The 13,982-nt window shown below is 40.6% G+C and overlaps 1 protein-coding gene across 9 annotated transcripts in view; it reads left to right on the top strand.

Moving 5' to 3' along the window:
• Positions 1-13,982, top strand: part of HHAT (hedgehog acyltransferase) — a 283,748-nt gene that overhangs the window by 166,405 nt on the left and 103,361 nt on the right. For 8 of the 9 annotated variants that reach the window (XM_061625299.1, XM_061625294.1, XM_061625300.1 and 5 more), the window contains one exon: positions 11,770-11,971. In XM_061625299.1, the coding sequence (XP_061481283.1) occupies positions 11,770-11,971 (202 nt within the window). Of the gene's footprint in view, positions 1-11,769; positions 11,972-13,669; positions 13,760-13,982 lie in introns of those variants that run through there. The other variant, XM_061625295.1, reaches the window with a different exon arrangement.

The raw sequence follows: 13,982 nt of genomic DNA, 5'->3' as shown, positions 1-13,982 counted from the left end.
TTATTTCATGTAAGAGTGGCTGCTCCTCTAGAAGCAGGTATTTCTCAGTTCCAGTTTTTGTTCTTTTCCCCTGTCTTTCCCAATTATTGTACGTTTATTACTTCGGAGAAGCCGATTTTGATCAGTGCCACTTTATTGTTTTTTTCCTAAACCTTTTTTAAATTGCGCTTTGTTGATTTAATGTAACCAACAGAGGAAATTCGGGCCATGTTCACATTATACATTTAAAGCAGTATTATACCCCCAAAGCATTCTGGGAACTGTAGTTTGTTAAGGGTGCTAAGAGTTGTTAGAAGACACCCTCACAGAGCTGCAGTTGCCAGAGTTGTTTAACAATCAAGCCACCTGTCGGGTATGCTTTAACTTGGATTCCTGCATTGAGCAAGAGGTTGGACTTGATGGCCTCATAGGCCCCTTCCAATTCTATTCCAATATGCCCCTTCCGAGGGAGATGTGGAGGGTAGCAACACAATAATTGACCTTCTTGGTGGTGGCTCCCCGCTTGTGGAATACTCTCCCCAGGGAGAAATGCCTGGCACCATCATTATCTTTTTTTAGGCACCAGGCAAAAACTTTCCTTTTTATCCGGGCTTTTGGCCCTTAATTTGAAGGTGTTTGTACTATCCCGTGGGTTCAGGAAAAGGTAGTTGCTGTGTAAAAAAATTCTTGCATCAGGTCTGCCCTAATACCAGGAAGCAGCAAGAGTCAGGAGAACTTCAGTGGTTGTGTTTATTCATAGTAAAAAGAACAGCATCTCAGCATAGCATGGTAGCTAGGACTGAGCCTTGCCACACAGACCAAAACTAAGATAAAAACTAAGACTAAGGAAAAGCTTCTAACCAGTTCTAGCCAGTTGCAACAGGGGGATGGGGAGTTTACCTACTGGTCAGGCACGTCTCTTAAAGAGAGAGGCGACATACTCCATAGACTTCAAGTATTCGTGGCCTCTTTTAGTGTGGCAGGTTTTGTAAGACCTCTCTTTTATCAGCATTGATGTGTGTGTGTTGATGGATTGGTTGGTTGATTTGCTACTATTGGTTTTAAAGGTAAAGGTGTCCCTACACTTGTAGTGCGAGTCGTTTCCGACTCTTAGGGTGACGTCTTGCGATGTTTACTAGGCAGACCGTATACATGGGATGGGATTGCCAGTTCCTTCCCTGGCTTTTCTTTACCCCCCAGCATATGCCAGGTACTCATTTTACTGACCATGGATGGATGGAAGGCTGAGTGGACCTCAACCCCTTTTACCGGAGATTCGACTTCCTCCTTCTGTTGGAATCGAACTCCGGCTGTGAGCAAAGCTTTTGGCTGCGTTACCGCTGCTTACCACTCTGCGCCACGGAGGATCTTTACTATTGGTTTTAGTGTTTCATTATTGTTGCAAATCACTTTGGGTTGCATTAGCAGGGAAAGCAACTAATAAATATAAACAATAATAAGGAGGGAAGGGAACCCCCCAAAACAGTTCAGTGATGCTCAGTGGCCATGGAATGTTGAGTGAGAATTAGGAGAAAAAACATGGAAAACCAGGGGGAAGGAGGGAATTGTGGAAGAGAGCAGGGCTTGCTGGCTGGAATCCTGAACAGGAACGTTGCATTGTGCTATCTTACTTCAACAACTCATGCCTGATATTATGAAACCTCTCTTTGACCTAGGGATGGGATAAAAATTTGTTCCATTTACATTTTAATATAAACGTACCAAATTTGCACTTCCTGTACCAATATCCAGCAAAATTTGCAGTTCTTTGAACTTTGCAATGTAGTTTGCCTAACAAAAAATATACACAAAAATGTGTATGTTAGGAACGGGTGTGCACAATCATGCATATATTTGTGGAAATGATGTGCAAAAATGCACTATATACAGGAAAATTGCTTTCAAAAATGCATACAGTAAATATTCAGGAAAATTACACAAAAATGTGTACAAGAGTTAATGAGGATTTTTTTTAAAAAAAATCACAAACTGATATGGAAGTGGAGCAAACTTAAAACTGGAAAAAATTGAATGGAAATAAACAGAAATTGATGAATTCATCCATCCCTGTGAAAGACATCGAAGCCCTATTATATAATTATCATGACCTTCAACATATAGTCAGCATATTACTTGAGTTAAAGTACAAAACAGAATGTGAATTCTTGAAAGAACTAGACATCATCATTAGTTACGTTACCCAATCTTCTTGCATCTCTAGACATTTGTAATAACAAAGTTATTACAGTTCATGATTTTTCTTTCTTTCCAGCACCTTGCCCTTTAAAATATTAAGGATAGCAGGCCCTCAGGCAAGCTTGTTAAATTAGTAAAGAATGTGTTTAAGAATTTAAATACCGAGTGGATTATAGTGCACTTAGGAACAGATTACCCTTTGCCTCAAAAGGTTGGCTCTCCTTCTCTGGGTCTTGTGTGTTATCTTTGGTGGCTTATTTTGCTCCAGAAATCACACCTGCTGTTCCTACATTCCTTTGAAATACATCCATGTAACTGTTATCCAGCATGCCTCAAAGACATGAACATTTTATTATCAACCACGGGAAAGCAAAGCATTGTGTTCATGTGGTGGTGGGGAGTGCAGTTATTGATCTTTGCAGTTCCATAATTGACAATGCACATCTAGTGAATGTGGCCTGTATTTCCACAGTGAATGATGATGAACTTAAATTAGGGATAGAGAAGACTCTTGGAAATTGGAGTGGGAGGGTTGGGTAAGTTTGGAAACACCAAGTCCGAAGCAACCCTTTCCCTATTATAATCTCCCTCTTCACGTCTCCCAAAACCTAACTTCCAGCAACAAAGATTGGGAGAATATGAAGTAGATGAATGAATTTGGGTATTCATTAGGCCTTACAAGAACATCCTAGGAACTGTACTTTGTCTGGGCTTTGGGCCAAATGAAGTCTTGAAGAGCCAACAGAAGCTTTTCCACACAAGGATCCCAGTTAATGGTATTTTGCCTTAGTAAACCACAGTCCCAGGGGTCTTTGTGCTGGGAAGTTTCTGCTGTAAGACTTTAGGCAGCTTTATACATCCTGAAGCCCTCCAGATCTTTTGGACTACAGCTCCTATCAGTCCCAGCCAGCATGGCCAATAGTCAGGAATGATGTGAGTTGCAGTTCAAAACATCTGGGGGGCATCAGATTGGGCGAAGTTGCATCCCCTTTTTGACCTCTCTGCCATCATTGCTACAGCAGTGTAAGTTTTGGAGAGAAAGGAGGAGTGGAGACTCTCAAAAGGATTGGGTTTATTAAGAGAACTTCAGGCCTCCTCCTATTGATTATATCAGCAGCATGATTAGGGTTGGACTTTAAAATGAAACAGTCTTTAAAATTGACCAGAATTCAGCCCAAATAAGCTTCTTTTGGAGAACTCATACCAAATCACGGCAGGAATCTCACCCTTTACTAGGTAAAATGAGTAGCTTTTAAATTATTACTGACCAGATCTGTACAAATTACTATAAATTTGCAGATAATCACACTGATATTTCTTTACTTGATGTAAAAAATGTAAATGTGAGATTTCACATTGTAAATTTAACTTCACATTGTATAGATTCTTCTGTAATAACTATAGTAATTCTTTCCAAATTTGCATCTCTACATATAATTTAGCATATGCAAAGTTTTAAGCAAATCTGCATCCTCTTTTGACCTTTTTTGTGTGATTCATTTCGTCTCACTCCGCAATCTATAAATGGCTCCCTTACAAAGAATGTGTCCAATTGTGCTTGTCCGGGGTTTGGTTTCCTTTGAAAGAAGGTCAGCGGAGACTGTGGTGTCTTTTAGGATATACGTTTTTTATTTACACTCCAACCTGAGCTTAAGATGAAGGGGTTCAAAGCATTAGCAGTCCAAAATCTTGCTTTTCCATCAGGCTTACAGGAGGCATCCTAAAGCCATGGTGCAGGGAGCCAGCCTTTCTGAGTTTCTCCAGTTCCCAGCCTTTCCTCCAACCAGCTAAAAATGCAAGCCTCTCTTTTGGCCCCAGGAGGGGGGTTTCTCCTGAACATGCAGGCAGGGCTAGATTAAAGGATTTTGATAAATGTGCCACTTAGAGTCCTTCTCTCATTGATTTAGTTCTCCTTAATCTTCCTGTAATTATCTTTCCATCTCTGGCAGCCATAGGTTTTCTATTGCCACAGTGCATGCTATGAATAGAAATACTTTAATGAGTGTGGTCTCAGAAACTCATTCCTGGAAAAAATATTTCTATGTATGTCTAGTTCTCAGCTAGGAAATACCCTTATCTAAAGACGTCAGCTGTACTTAGTGACCTTTTGCACTTTGTCAATTGCACACTCTAGGGCAGGGATAGCTAACACTGTGCCCTCCAGATGTTGTGGGCAACTGTTCCTGTCATCCTTGACCATTGGCCATGCTGGCTGTGGCTGATGGAAGTTGGCTATCCCTGGTCTAGGGCTTTCTGAGTACTAGATAAATCTTTATACAGTAGGGCCCCACTTCCTGGCGCTTCGCTTCCCGGCGTTCCGCTAATGTGGCGGCTTTAATTCCCCTTTTTAAAGCCGATTTTTGCGATTTTGCGGCATTTTTGTGCGACGTGCCCCATTATAATCAATGGGGTTCCGCTTTACGGCGATTTCTGCTTTATGGCGGGGGTCCGGAACAGAACCTGCCATATAAGCGGGGCCCACCTGTACACAGTCTGACCTGATACAAATTGTAATCCCGCACTCTGCCGATCTTCAGTGCTGGTACAGCAGTTCAACGGAAAGCATAGGAACATAGGAAGTTCCTATAGGAAGCTGCCTTATATTGAGCCAGATCATTGGTCCTTCTAGCTCAGTAATATCTACGCTGATTGGCATCAGCTCTCCAGGTTTTCAGGCAGGAAGTCTCTCCCAGCCCTACCTGGAGATGCTGGGATTGAATCTGGGACCTTCTGCAAGCAAAGCAGATGCTCTACCACTGAGCTATGCCCTTCCCCATAACCAACCAACCAACAAGCAGCCCCTAGCCATAGCTCTGCAGAGACTAAAGTGCCTGTGGCCTTCTGATAGAGTCCCTGATCCCTGCAATGACATTAGCAAGGCATTCCATCCACTGGACAATGTGAGTTCCCAAATTAAGCTTATGTTTATGTGTCACTAATACTTATATGTCCTTTCAAAAACTTGTGAAGTTAATTTATTTTAAAGAGATTGCTGAGTTGTTTTATTTGAAGAATCACAAATGCCTTCTCTGATTTCCAAAAAGCGAATGCAAATCCCACAGTTGACTATTTTTAATTCTCTTTTATTGGCCATGAGCAGTACCTATCTGGGGGAAATGCACCTGCATATTCAAATTGTATATGGTTCTCCTTGTATTGTTATTTCTTTAGTCATGCCAAACATTCCTTATGCTTGGTGTAATTAAAAGCCCTGGAACATTTTGTGTATGTGACACTTGTGGAGACCCTGTATCATCGACTTTGTACTGTCTGTACAGTCTCCAAACTGAAAATACTGTGTGCATGGCTGAACAGAGGGACTACTCATACGGTCACAATGCACATATGTTGTATCATTATGAGATGGGTTTAGGTGTGTTAATGTGTGTATACACTTCCTCCCACCTGATTGTTGCAGTCCTTTCACAATCTTTGACATTGTGTTCCTACATTTTGTGTTCTCTCATATTTTGCACACAGCTGTAGCATGGGTCCGCTGCCCTTCCATGTGTACTATATTTTTGGATTGGATATAGTGTGACCTGGCCTATAAAGACTACACAGACAGTTCTCCTGACACAACCAGTGTTTCATTCATGAGGAACAAAGATTTGGTGTAAAAGTGTTAAACGAATGTAAAAACACTGGTGTTTTGATGCAAAAAGGTGAAAATCCCATGAAAACGCACATCTTGCAGGAATGCACAGTGCCTATTTATCTTAGAATGGCTTGTAAGCAGATTCATTGAAAGCATGATGGATTTTGGAAGTCTGAGGCCATTAACCAGCAAAGCTCGCAGGCACAGACACTTCCAAAGGGGTGTCTCATTGTATTGCTGCTCAGACTTGTAAGAAACTAAGGAAGTGGTAATTGGATCTGAAAGTTTTTCTTCTTTAAGACATGTCATTCTTAAATATTTCAGTAATTATATTTGTGATGCAGCAGGGATTTAAAGGGTAATATTTACATAAACTGTCCAATTCACTAATGAGCATCTAGTGAGTTAAAATTATGATGTGCTGTTTAAATGGAACAGCTTGCCTGTAAGAGATAAGCTGATTTAGAAAGCTGTCCACTTACTTGGGAAAGGACACTGTGCTATGCAGTTGTAGAAATAGCATAGTGTGCAATCATCACAACTACAAGAGTGCTAATTTTCAATGAAAGATACGTAAATTGTCATGCTTCTTCTTTAGGTGGGTAAAAATAACCTAACAGAGGGGGGGAAAGACTTCAAAATCCGCAGTTGGGCAATACCTTAATTATCTTAATTTTTTGTTTGGGAGCCAGACTTCAGACAGCAGAACAGTCTTTATAAAATATACTATTTATTCATATCTTGCATACTACAACTAATAAAATGCATTCTAAATGGCCTTGGCCATCATTGCAGAAACAGATATATATATCTGATATATATATACAGATATATATATATCTATCTCAGCATGAAAGAAGTCACTGGATATCCCTTTAACATCAAAGTATAAGACTCTGAAGGCACATCCTTCAGTACCCTCCTGTGCATACAACCATGTAGAAAACTAGTTACAAAGGATGGACTGAGTTAAATTCTATCACAAAACCAAAGTTATGAAGTACATGGAAATACATGTCATGATACCACCAGATGTCATGAATGGAATAGATGGATGGTTCTCTCCTGCGTCTTTGACCCCCCCACTCTAGCAGATCTGAGGGATCCTGAGTGCTATACAACCTGGCTTTTTATACAGTTTTTTTTCTAAGGGAAGGCGTGTTTCCATGCTCTTATCAGCTGCCTGTTCACAGCTCTTTTCTGTGCCTCTTTCTACACACTCATCAGGCTGTCCATCAGGTCAAGCTTCTGGTGGGACCTCTGTTCTCAACTCTCTGGAAAGTCTGCTTTGCCCTGTCTGCAAGTCTCATTCATGCCATATCATGAGCTTCCTTTTTACTTCATGTAAACATAACACACTGGCTGTCTGCCCAGAATCAGACCTATTATTTCTGTGTCTGCTCCAGTTGTTTTCTTAGGAAAATTATAGCATTAGTCAGGAGATGGAGGGAAAAGGGGGGCAGTTTTAAACAGCTCCTTTTATTACTAATTTTTGACTCTTATGCAAAAAGCAGACTTTATAAGCTATTTCAACATATCTTAAGCACATTCTAAGGCTAAGCAGATGTAAATGATTTCAGCATATTTTATGCATATTTTAAGCCATTATCTGGGCTGTCCCATAACACAAGGAAGAAGCGATCAGGAAACTGCTGGGTCCCCAGTTCAGTGTATCATTCACAACTGGTGTATCCCATGTGTATTTTATGTTTGGGAAACCATATCTGGATATAAAAAGCAAATTGTGTATCAACATACCTTCAGTAGATCAAAAGTCTATGATTTTTCTAATGTGTGATTCCCTACATGGACATAAAAAGAGGATCATTACCAACACATGACAATCATACCACAAAAACATAAAGGTATCCTTCTGTCCATACAACTGTGTACAAAACATTCAGTCTTTGTTTTTCTGAATTTATGTGTGAGCACACCCTTAGCCTCTAGGCTTTCTGGGCAGAAACAATGCCATTTCTGGTTGCACCACTAATGATGGATAAATGCACTGATCTCTCATTTCAGAATTATTAACATTGGGTTACAGTCGTAGCCAGAATTGTAGGATAGCATTGTGGAGCCACCCTCCCAAGCCCAATGCTACTGCAGCTTAGCTGAGTAATGCTGGAGAGGGCCAGGGCAGTGGTGAGGTCAGGGCTTTATGGACACACTGGCAGAGCCAACTGGCACTCCCACCTGTGCATCCACACAGCCCCGATCTCACTGCCAGCCTGCTCTAGTCCTGTCCAGGTGAACTGTAGTGACCCACCACACCAGCTGCTATTGTTGGGTTGGAGCTAGACATATTTGCACCCTGCAAAATCAGTGGGACAGGTGAGTCATGAATTAAGTCTCCTAGGATTTCATTAGGAACGAAGTGCAACTAGCTTGGCCTTCATCCAGTGCTTTATCTGTCATAAGTCACAACCCAACACGTCTTGTGCCAGGTTTTACCTTCTAACTCTTGGTAGTTTCACTATCAATACTATACCTGTATCCCCCAAGGACTCACATCCAAAGCTTTTATAAGTAAAATGAAATTAATGCTGCCTAATTAACCGACTGCTGACACTAGATTGTAAAAGTCAGAAAATTGAATCCCTTTCCTCCCATGCAGCAGCCTGAGAAGTCACCTAGGGAGAGCCAATTGACACCATGTAAACTGAATAGTAATTGAAAACACAGTTTTTAATTAAAGCTGTCATTCCTAAGCCTATTCCTAGTGATTGTCACATCCATGCAAACAGAGATCATTTGCACAAACAACAGTAGAGCTTCCTGATAAGAAGCCAGCTAAATCTTGCTATAGTTGTAGGGTGCTTTCCTGAAAAACAGTACTGAATTTTCCTTTAAGAGCCCAGATTGTGCCCTGGGGTTCACCATGGTGGCTAGTGTTCCTAAATATCACTGATGCAGAAACACAGAAACACACAGTACTCTACATTTTATGACTTCCAAACCTGGATTCTGACAAATATACTGCCAAATTAAAGGTTGTCATCAATTAAGCCTTACTCAGAGTAGACCCATTGACATGGCCTAAGTTAGTAATGTCTGTTAACTTCAGTGGGTCTACTCTGAGTAGTACTAGCATTGAATACCACCCTAACAAACTGGAGTAGACTTCCTCAACCCTTGTGCCCTCCAGATGTTTGGTACAGCTACCATAATCCCTGACCATTGACCTTGCTTGCTGGAACTAATGGGAATTGTAGTCCAAAACATCTGGAAGGGACCAAGTTGAGGAAGGCTGATCTAGAGTAACTGCCCTTTTGAGGTTTGAGGGGAACCCACAACACTCTGTTGGATTGTCAATTGAGAACTTTTGATGTTCATGTTTTAGCTGTCACTCCACAGAGGGCCCTCTTTGTCTGCATTCCATGTAGCTCTCATGATGAAGATATGCAAGACCTGCATGGAATGATCTTGATCACACAGGAGAAATCATGCCAGAGGCTGGGTGTTGAAGCATCCTCCCTCCCGGGGACCCAGTTCTCCCAAGGGCTCATAGGCTTGTTTTCCCAGAAGGAATTTTCTACAGGTGCAGAACTACTAAAAAAAGCCTGCCAGTCTCTCAGTTGGAGTGTGTAAAATGCAAGGAAGGATAGCACTTAGAAAGCACTTTGAAGCTGGTTACGTAACATCTAGTTACTATAACTCTTGCAGAGTCCCAGCATGAACAGTAAAGTGCTCTGGTTATTTCCCATACCTTTCTCCAATCCCTAGTTTTATTGTTGTGTGTCTGAGCCCAGAATCCAATAATCAAACCTTCCCTGGGGAAATGTCATTGATTAACAATGCAATCCTCTGCCTGTTTACTCAGAAGTAAATCCCACTTCATTCAGTGAGGTTTATTTGCTAATAAGTATGTTGGGAGCATTTGAGAATAAATGTCTGAACTAATTACTATATTCTATTAGATCTATATCTCTTTAATCCTGTACAGTTTGTTCCTATTTCTTCGAAATGTGGACTAGAAAAGGGACCGATGGAACTCTTATTAAAGAATTATAAACATAACAGGGTGGGGCTTATTTATTTAATTCTTACTTTAAAATGAAAATTTAGGAATGGGATTACACATTACAAAAATGGCACTCTTGTGTCAGGTTCTCTCTCTGTATAATACGTATAACAACTAACCCTGGGGCGGGATTCCACTAACCCGTCCTGTCTGCACGAGGGTTAATTAGTACAACAGGACTTTCCCACCACCACCATGATCACCAAATCTGCTTCAGAGGGTTGGGGGAACTCCTAAAACAGATATAGAGGGCACACAGGGGACGGAGACAGGGGAAGCAGAAATCCTTGCACTGATGGAACTACTTACGTAGCACTATGTTGAATGCAACCCCTGGTTCCTAATATCGTTATATTCAACTTCGACATATCTTTGCAACCTTATAGGCCTGCACAATCCATTGTCCTTGTCCATCTGTTAGCCCCCACATCATGGAAATAAAGTTTTAAACTATTTCTAGCCATAGGGTGCTGAGGCAAAGGAGCATTCCAAAGCCACCCTTTCCCTTTTAACAGGCTTTGAGGAGGCTGTTGAAAAACTCCGTTCCCTCACAGACGTGTGCCTAGCATCTTGATTGGACAGCTTTCATTTTATGCTGAAGATTTACTTCTTTACCCTGATGTTTTGTGGGACCCACTTTTTCTTGTTGAATTTACTCATCTTTTCCATTTGGAATGGTTTAACTATTTCATAATTGTAATGGTTTTATCTGTTTTTATAAGTGCATGTTCTATTGTCATCACCTGCCCTGGGATGTTATGTTCAAGGGCAGGTGAAAAAATGTTATAAATAAATATATAATAGTTGACTAACTATTTTATCATTTCTGAAGTTTGGATCCCTCCAAAATCATAGATGTGTGCTGGGGCTAACTTCCAGAACACCATATAATTGTTATTGTTGTTGTTTCCATTTATGGACAGCTTACTATCAGAAAGCTCTCAAAGCAGTTTACAATAGAATACACAAGGTACAATGAAAACCATATCACATTATCACATAATAGAATACACAAGGTACAATGAAAGCCTTGTCACATTATTGCATAACAAAATGAATAAACAATATCCATATACTCAACACAATATAAAAGTCAAAAAGTATTACAAGGCAGTATAATATAAAATGACAACCTACATAACACACTCATGCAACCACGCATCATCCATTCCATGCAGCCACTTCCATCATTCCCTACCTCAAATATATCAACCAACCACTCCTACAATTGGCCATACACAATGTTCCACCAACCAACATACAAAGAATCACTGCCAAGCATATACATCATGTAATACACTCTTTCTATCTCTGAAGCACTACGCCATAGAAGACTGGCCAAAACAAAAATCAAAACAAAACAAAAATCAGCCTGCAAGTGCGGGAAACTATCCTCCATTTGCACAAAGGGCACTTTAACACAAGCCCTCATTGAGAATCAAAATCATTTTTCCTTGAAACTGCTCGACATGAAGACCAGATTTATCTTAAAAAATCAGACTGAACGTTTCATCCAATTATGTTAAATAGTACTTCACAAATCTATTGTGGAAAGATGATTTAAGAAAGCATAAATGTCAATAAGAAATTGTGTATTTGCTGTTTCAAGGTGCGTACATGACTGTTTGGCCCTGATTAATATTGGATGGTTAATAGGAAGCTAACTTGATCCTGTTCCACCTCACTATCTAATTAAATTTCACTTCATTGGGAATATGGCATATCCTGTGTGTTCAGTTAATGCATCTTCCCCTGAAGAAGAAAAAGATGTTGCATCTTGTCAAATGGTATGAATTAAAACTTTTATGAAGTGATCCACTGTCTTTTGAGAAACTAGAGATGTTTGCAGATAGAAAATGCCAGTTAATTAGTCAAAGCAACACTTTAAAGCTATAACAAAAACAAATATTTATTGAGTAGTTGTATTGCTCAGTAAAGTCTTAATTACCTCTGTTTATAATTTCCTTGGCAGGTATATTTACATCCCAATGGGAGGATCCCACTGCAGCATGTTTAAGATGTTGCTGTCCACAGCAATCACATTTGCTTTTGTAAGCTATTGGCATGGTGGTCATAGCTACCTTTGGTCCTGGGCTCTACTTAATTGGCTTGGAGTAGCTGCCGAAAATGGAGTGAAGAGGCTGGTTTCTCTTCCAGTTGTCTGTGATTTAATCGTAAGTTCACTCTTTTTCATGTTCGTAATACTTAAATTTGGGTTTAGAACTGGTTTCCCTGTAATACCAACCTCAGGTGGTTTAGTGCTATCCAGAACCACATCTCTCACCCTCCACTCGCTATACAGCTATAAAGTAATCATGTTTGGGGCTGGCAGCCCTCTCATGCTATATAGTCCAGAGGTCAAGAGGGTGGCCACATGAGATTGGGCCTTTTCATTGGTGGCTCCCTGTTTGTGAAATGCTTCTGGTGCTATCATTATCTATTTTTAGGTGCCAGATAAAAACCTCCCTTTTTACCCCGGCATTTGGCCTTTAATTTCAAGGGCTTCAAATATTGGTTGCTTCTTTTAGCGTGGCAGGTTATGAAAGACCTGTCTTTTTATCTGTACATCTGATGTGTTTTTAGGTTTAATATTGTTTTGTCAGCATTACAAGACACTAAAACCAATTTATTATTGTCACTTTACTCACAAGTCGCTTTGGGTTGCTTTTGCAGGTAAAGTGACAATAATACTTATAGTCATCATCATACAGAATGTAGAACAAGTTGTCCTGTGAAATACGATAATAACAAATGATGAAGGTAGTTAATTCTGTTGTTTAAAGGTCTGGAAGATGATTTAAGAGGGGATTTTGCTTTGTTTAGTGATTTTAAAATTTATAGTTTGCAGCTAAATAATGTACGGCTTCAGTAATTTACTGCAGGGAAAGCCAATGTAGTACCCTCCACATGTCTGTTGTTGTTGTTTATTTATTTATTTGAAATTGATGGACTTCAACTCCCATGAGCCCCAGTCAGTATGGCTAACAGTCAGGGATGTTGGGAGTTCTAGTCAAGAACATGTGAAGGGCACTACATTGGCTACCCCTCTTTGTGTCTCCATCTCTCTCTTACAGCTTGGGAAGTTTGGGCAGGAACCCAAAAGTCAGAGGTCAAGGGAAGTGTCTGGAATGGCACCTTCTGTGCTATAAGCACTACTTGGAGGGGAAGTGGCAGAAGGGTGCACATGCTTAATAGCTCCACCCCATTGCTGTTGGTGATGAATTTTCACCACTGGAAGCACAATGTAGTATAGATTCTTGTTATGTGAATATCAACCCTTAGAATCATAGAATAGTAGAGTTGGAAGGGGCCTACAAGGCCGTTGAGTCCAACCTCCTGCTCAATGCAGGAATCCAAATCAAAGCATTCTCGACAGATGGCTGTCCAGATGCCTCTTGAATGCCTCCAGTGTCAGAGAGCCCACTACCCCTCTAGTTAATTGGTTCCATTGTCGTATGGCTCTGACAGTTTTTGCTGATGTTCAGTCGAAATCTGGTGTCCTGCAACTTGAGCCCATTATTCCATGTCCTGCACTCTGGGATGATCGAGAAGAGATCTCGGCCCTCCTCTGTGTGACAACCTTTCATGTACTTGAAGAGTGCTATCATATCTCCCCTCAGTCTTCTCTTCTCCAGTCTAAACATGCCCAGTTCTTTCAGTCTCTCCTCATAGAGCTTTGTTTCCAGTCCCCTGATCATTCTCATTGCCCTCCTATGAACCCGTTCCAGTTTGTCTGCATCCTTCTTGAAGTGCGGAGACCAGAACTGGATGCACTACTCAAGATGAGGCCTAGAGGGGAACTAGTACTTCACGCAATTTGGAAACTATACTTCTGTTAATGGAGCCTAATATAGCATTTGCCTTTTTTGCAGCCACATCACACTGTTGGCTCATATTCAGCTTGTGATCAACGACAATTCCAAGATCCTTCTCACAAGTCGTACTGCTGAGCCAAGTATCTCCCATCTTATAACTGTGCATTTGGTTTCTTTTTCCTAAGTGTAGAACTTTGCAATTATTCCTGTTGAATTTTATTCTGTTGTTTTCAGCCCAATGCTCCAGCCTATCAAGGTCCCTTTGAATTTTGTTTCTGTCTTCCACAGTATTAGCTATGCCTCCCAATTTTGTATCATCTGCAAATTTGATAAGCATGCTTTGTACTTCCTCATCCAAGTCGTTAATAAA

The sequence above is a fragment of the Rhineura floridana genome, chromosome 4 (assembly GCF_030035675.1).
Source record: "Rhineura floridana isolate rRhiFlo1 chromosome 4, rRhiFlo1.hap2, whole genome shotgun sequence".
NCBI classification, from domain to species: Eukaryota; Metazoa; Chordata; class Lepidosauria; order Squamata; family Rhineuridae; genus Rhineura; species Rhineura floridana.
The sequence above is the reverse complement of the archived record's forward strand: the minus strand, read 5'-3'. Positions and strand labels throughout refer to the sequence as shown.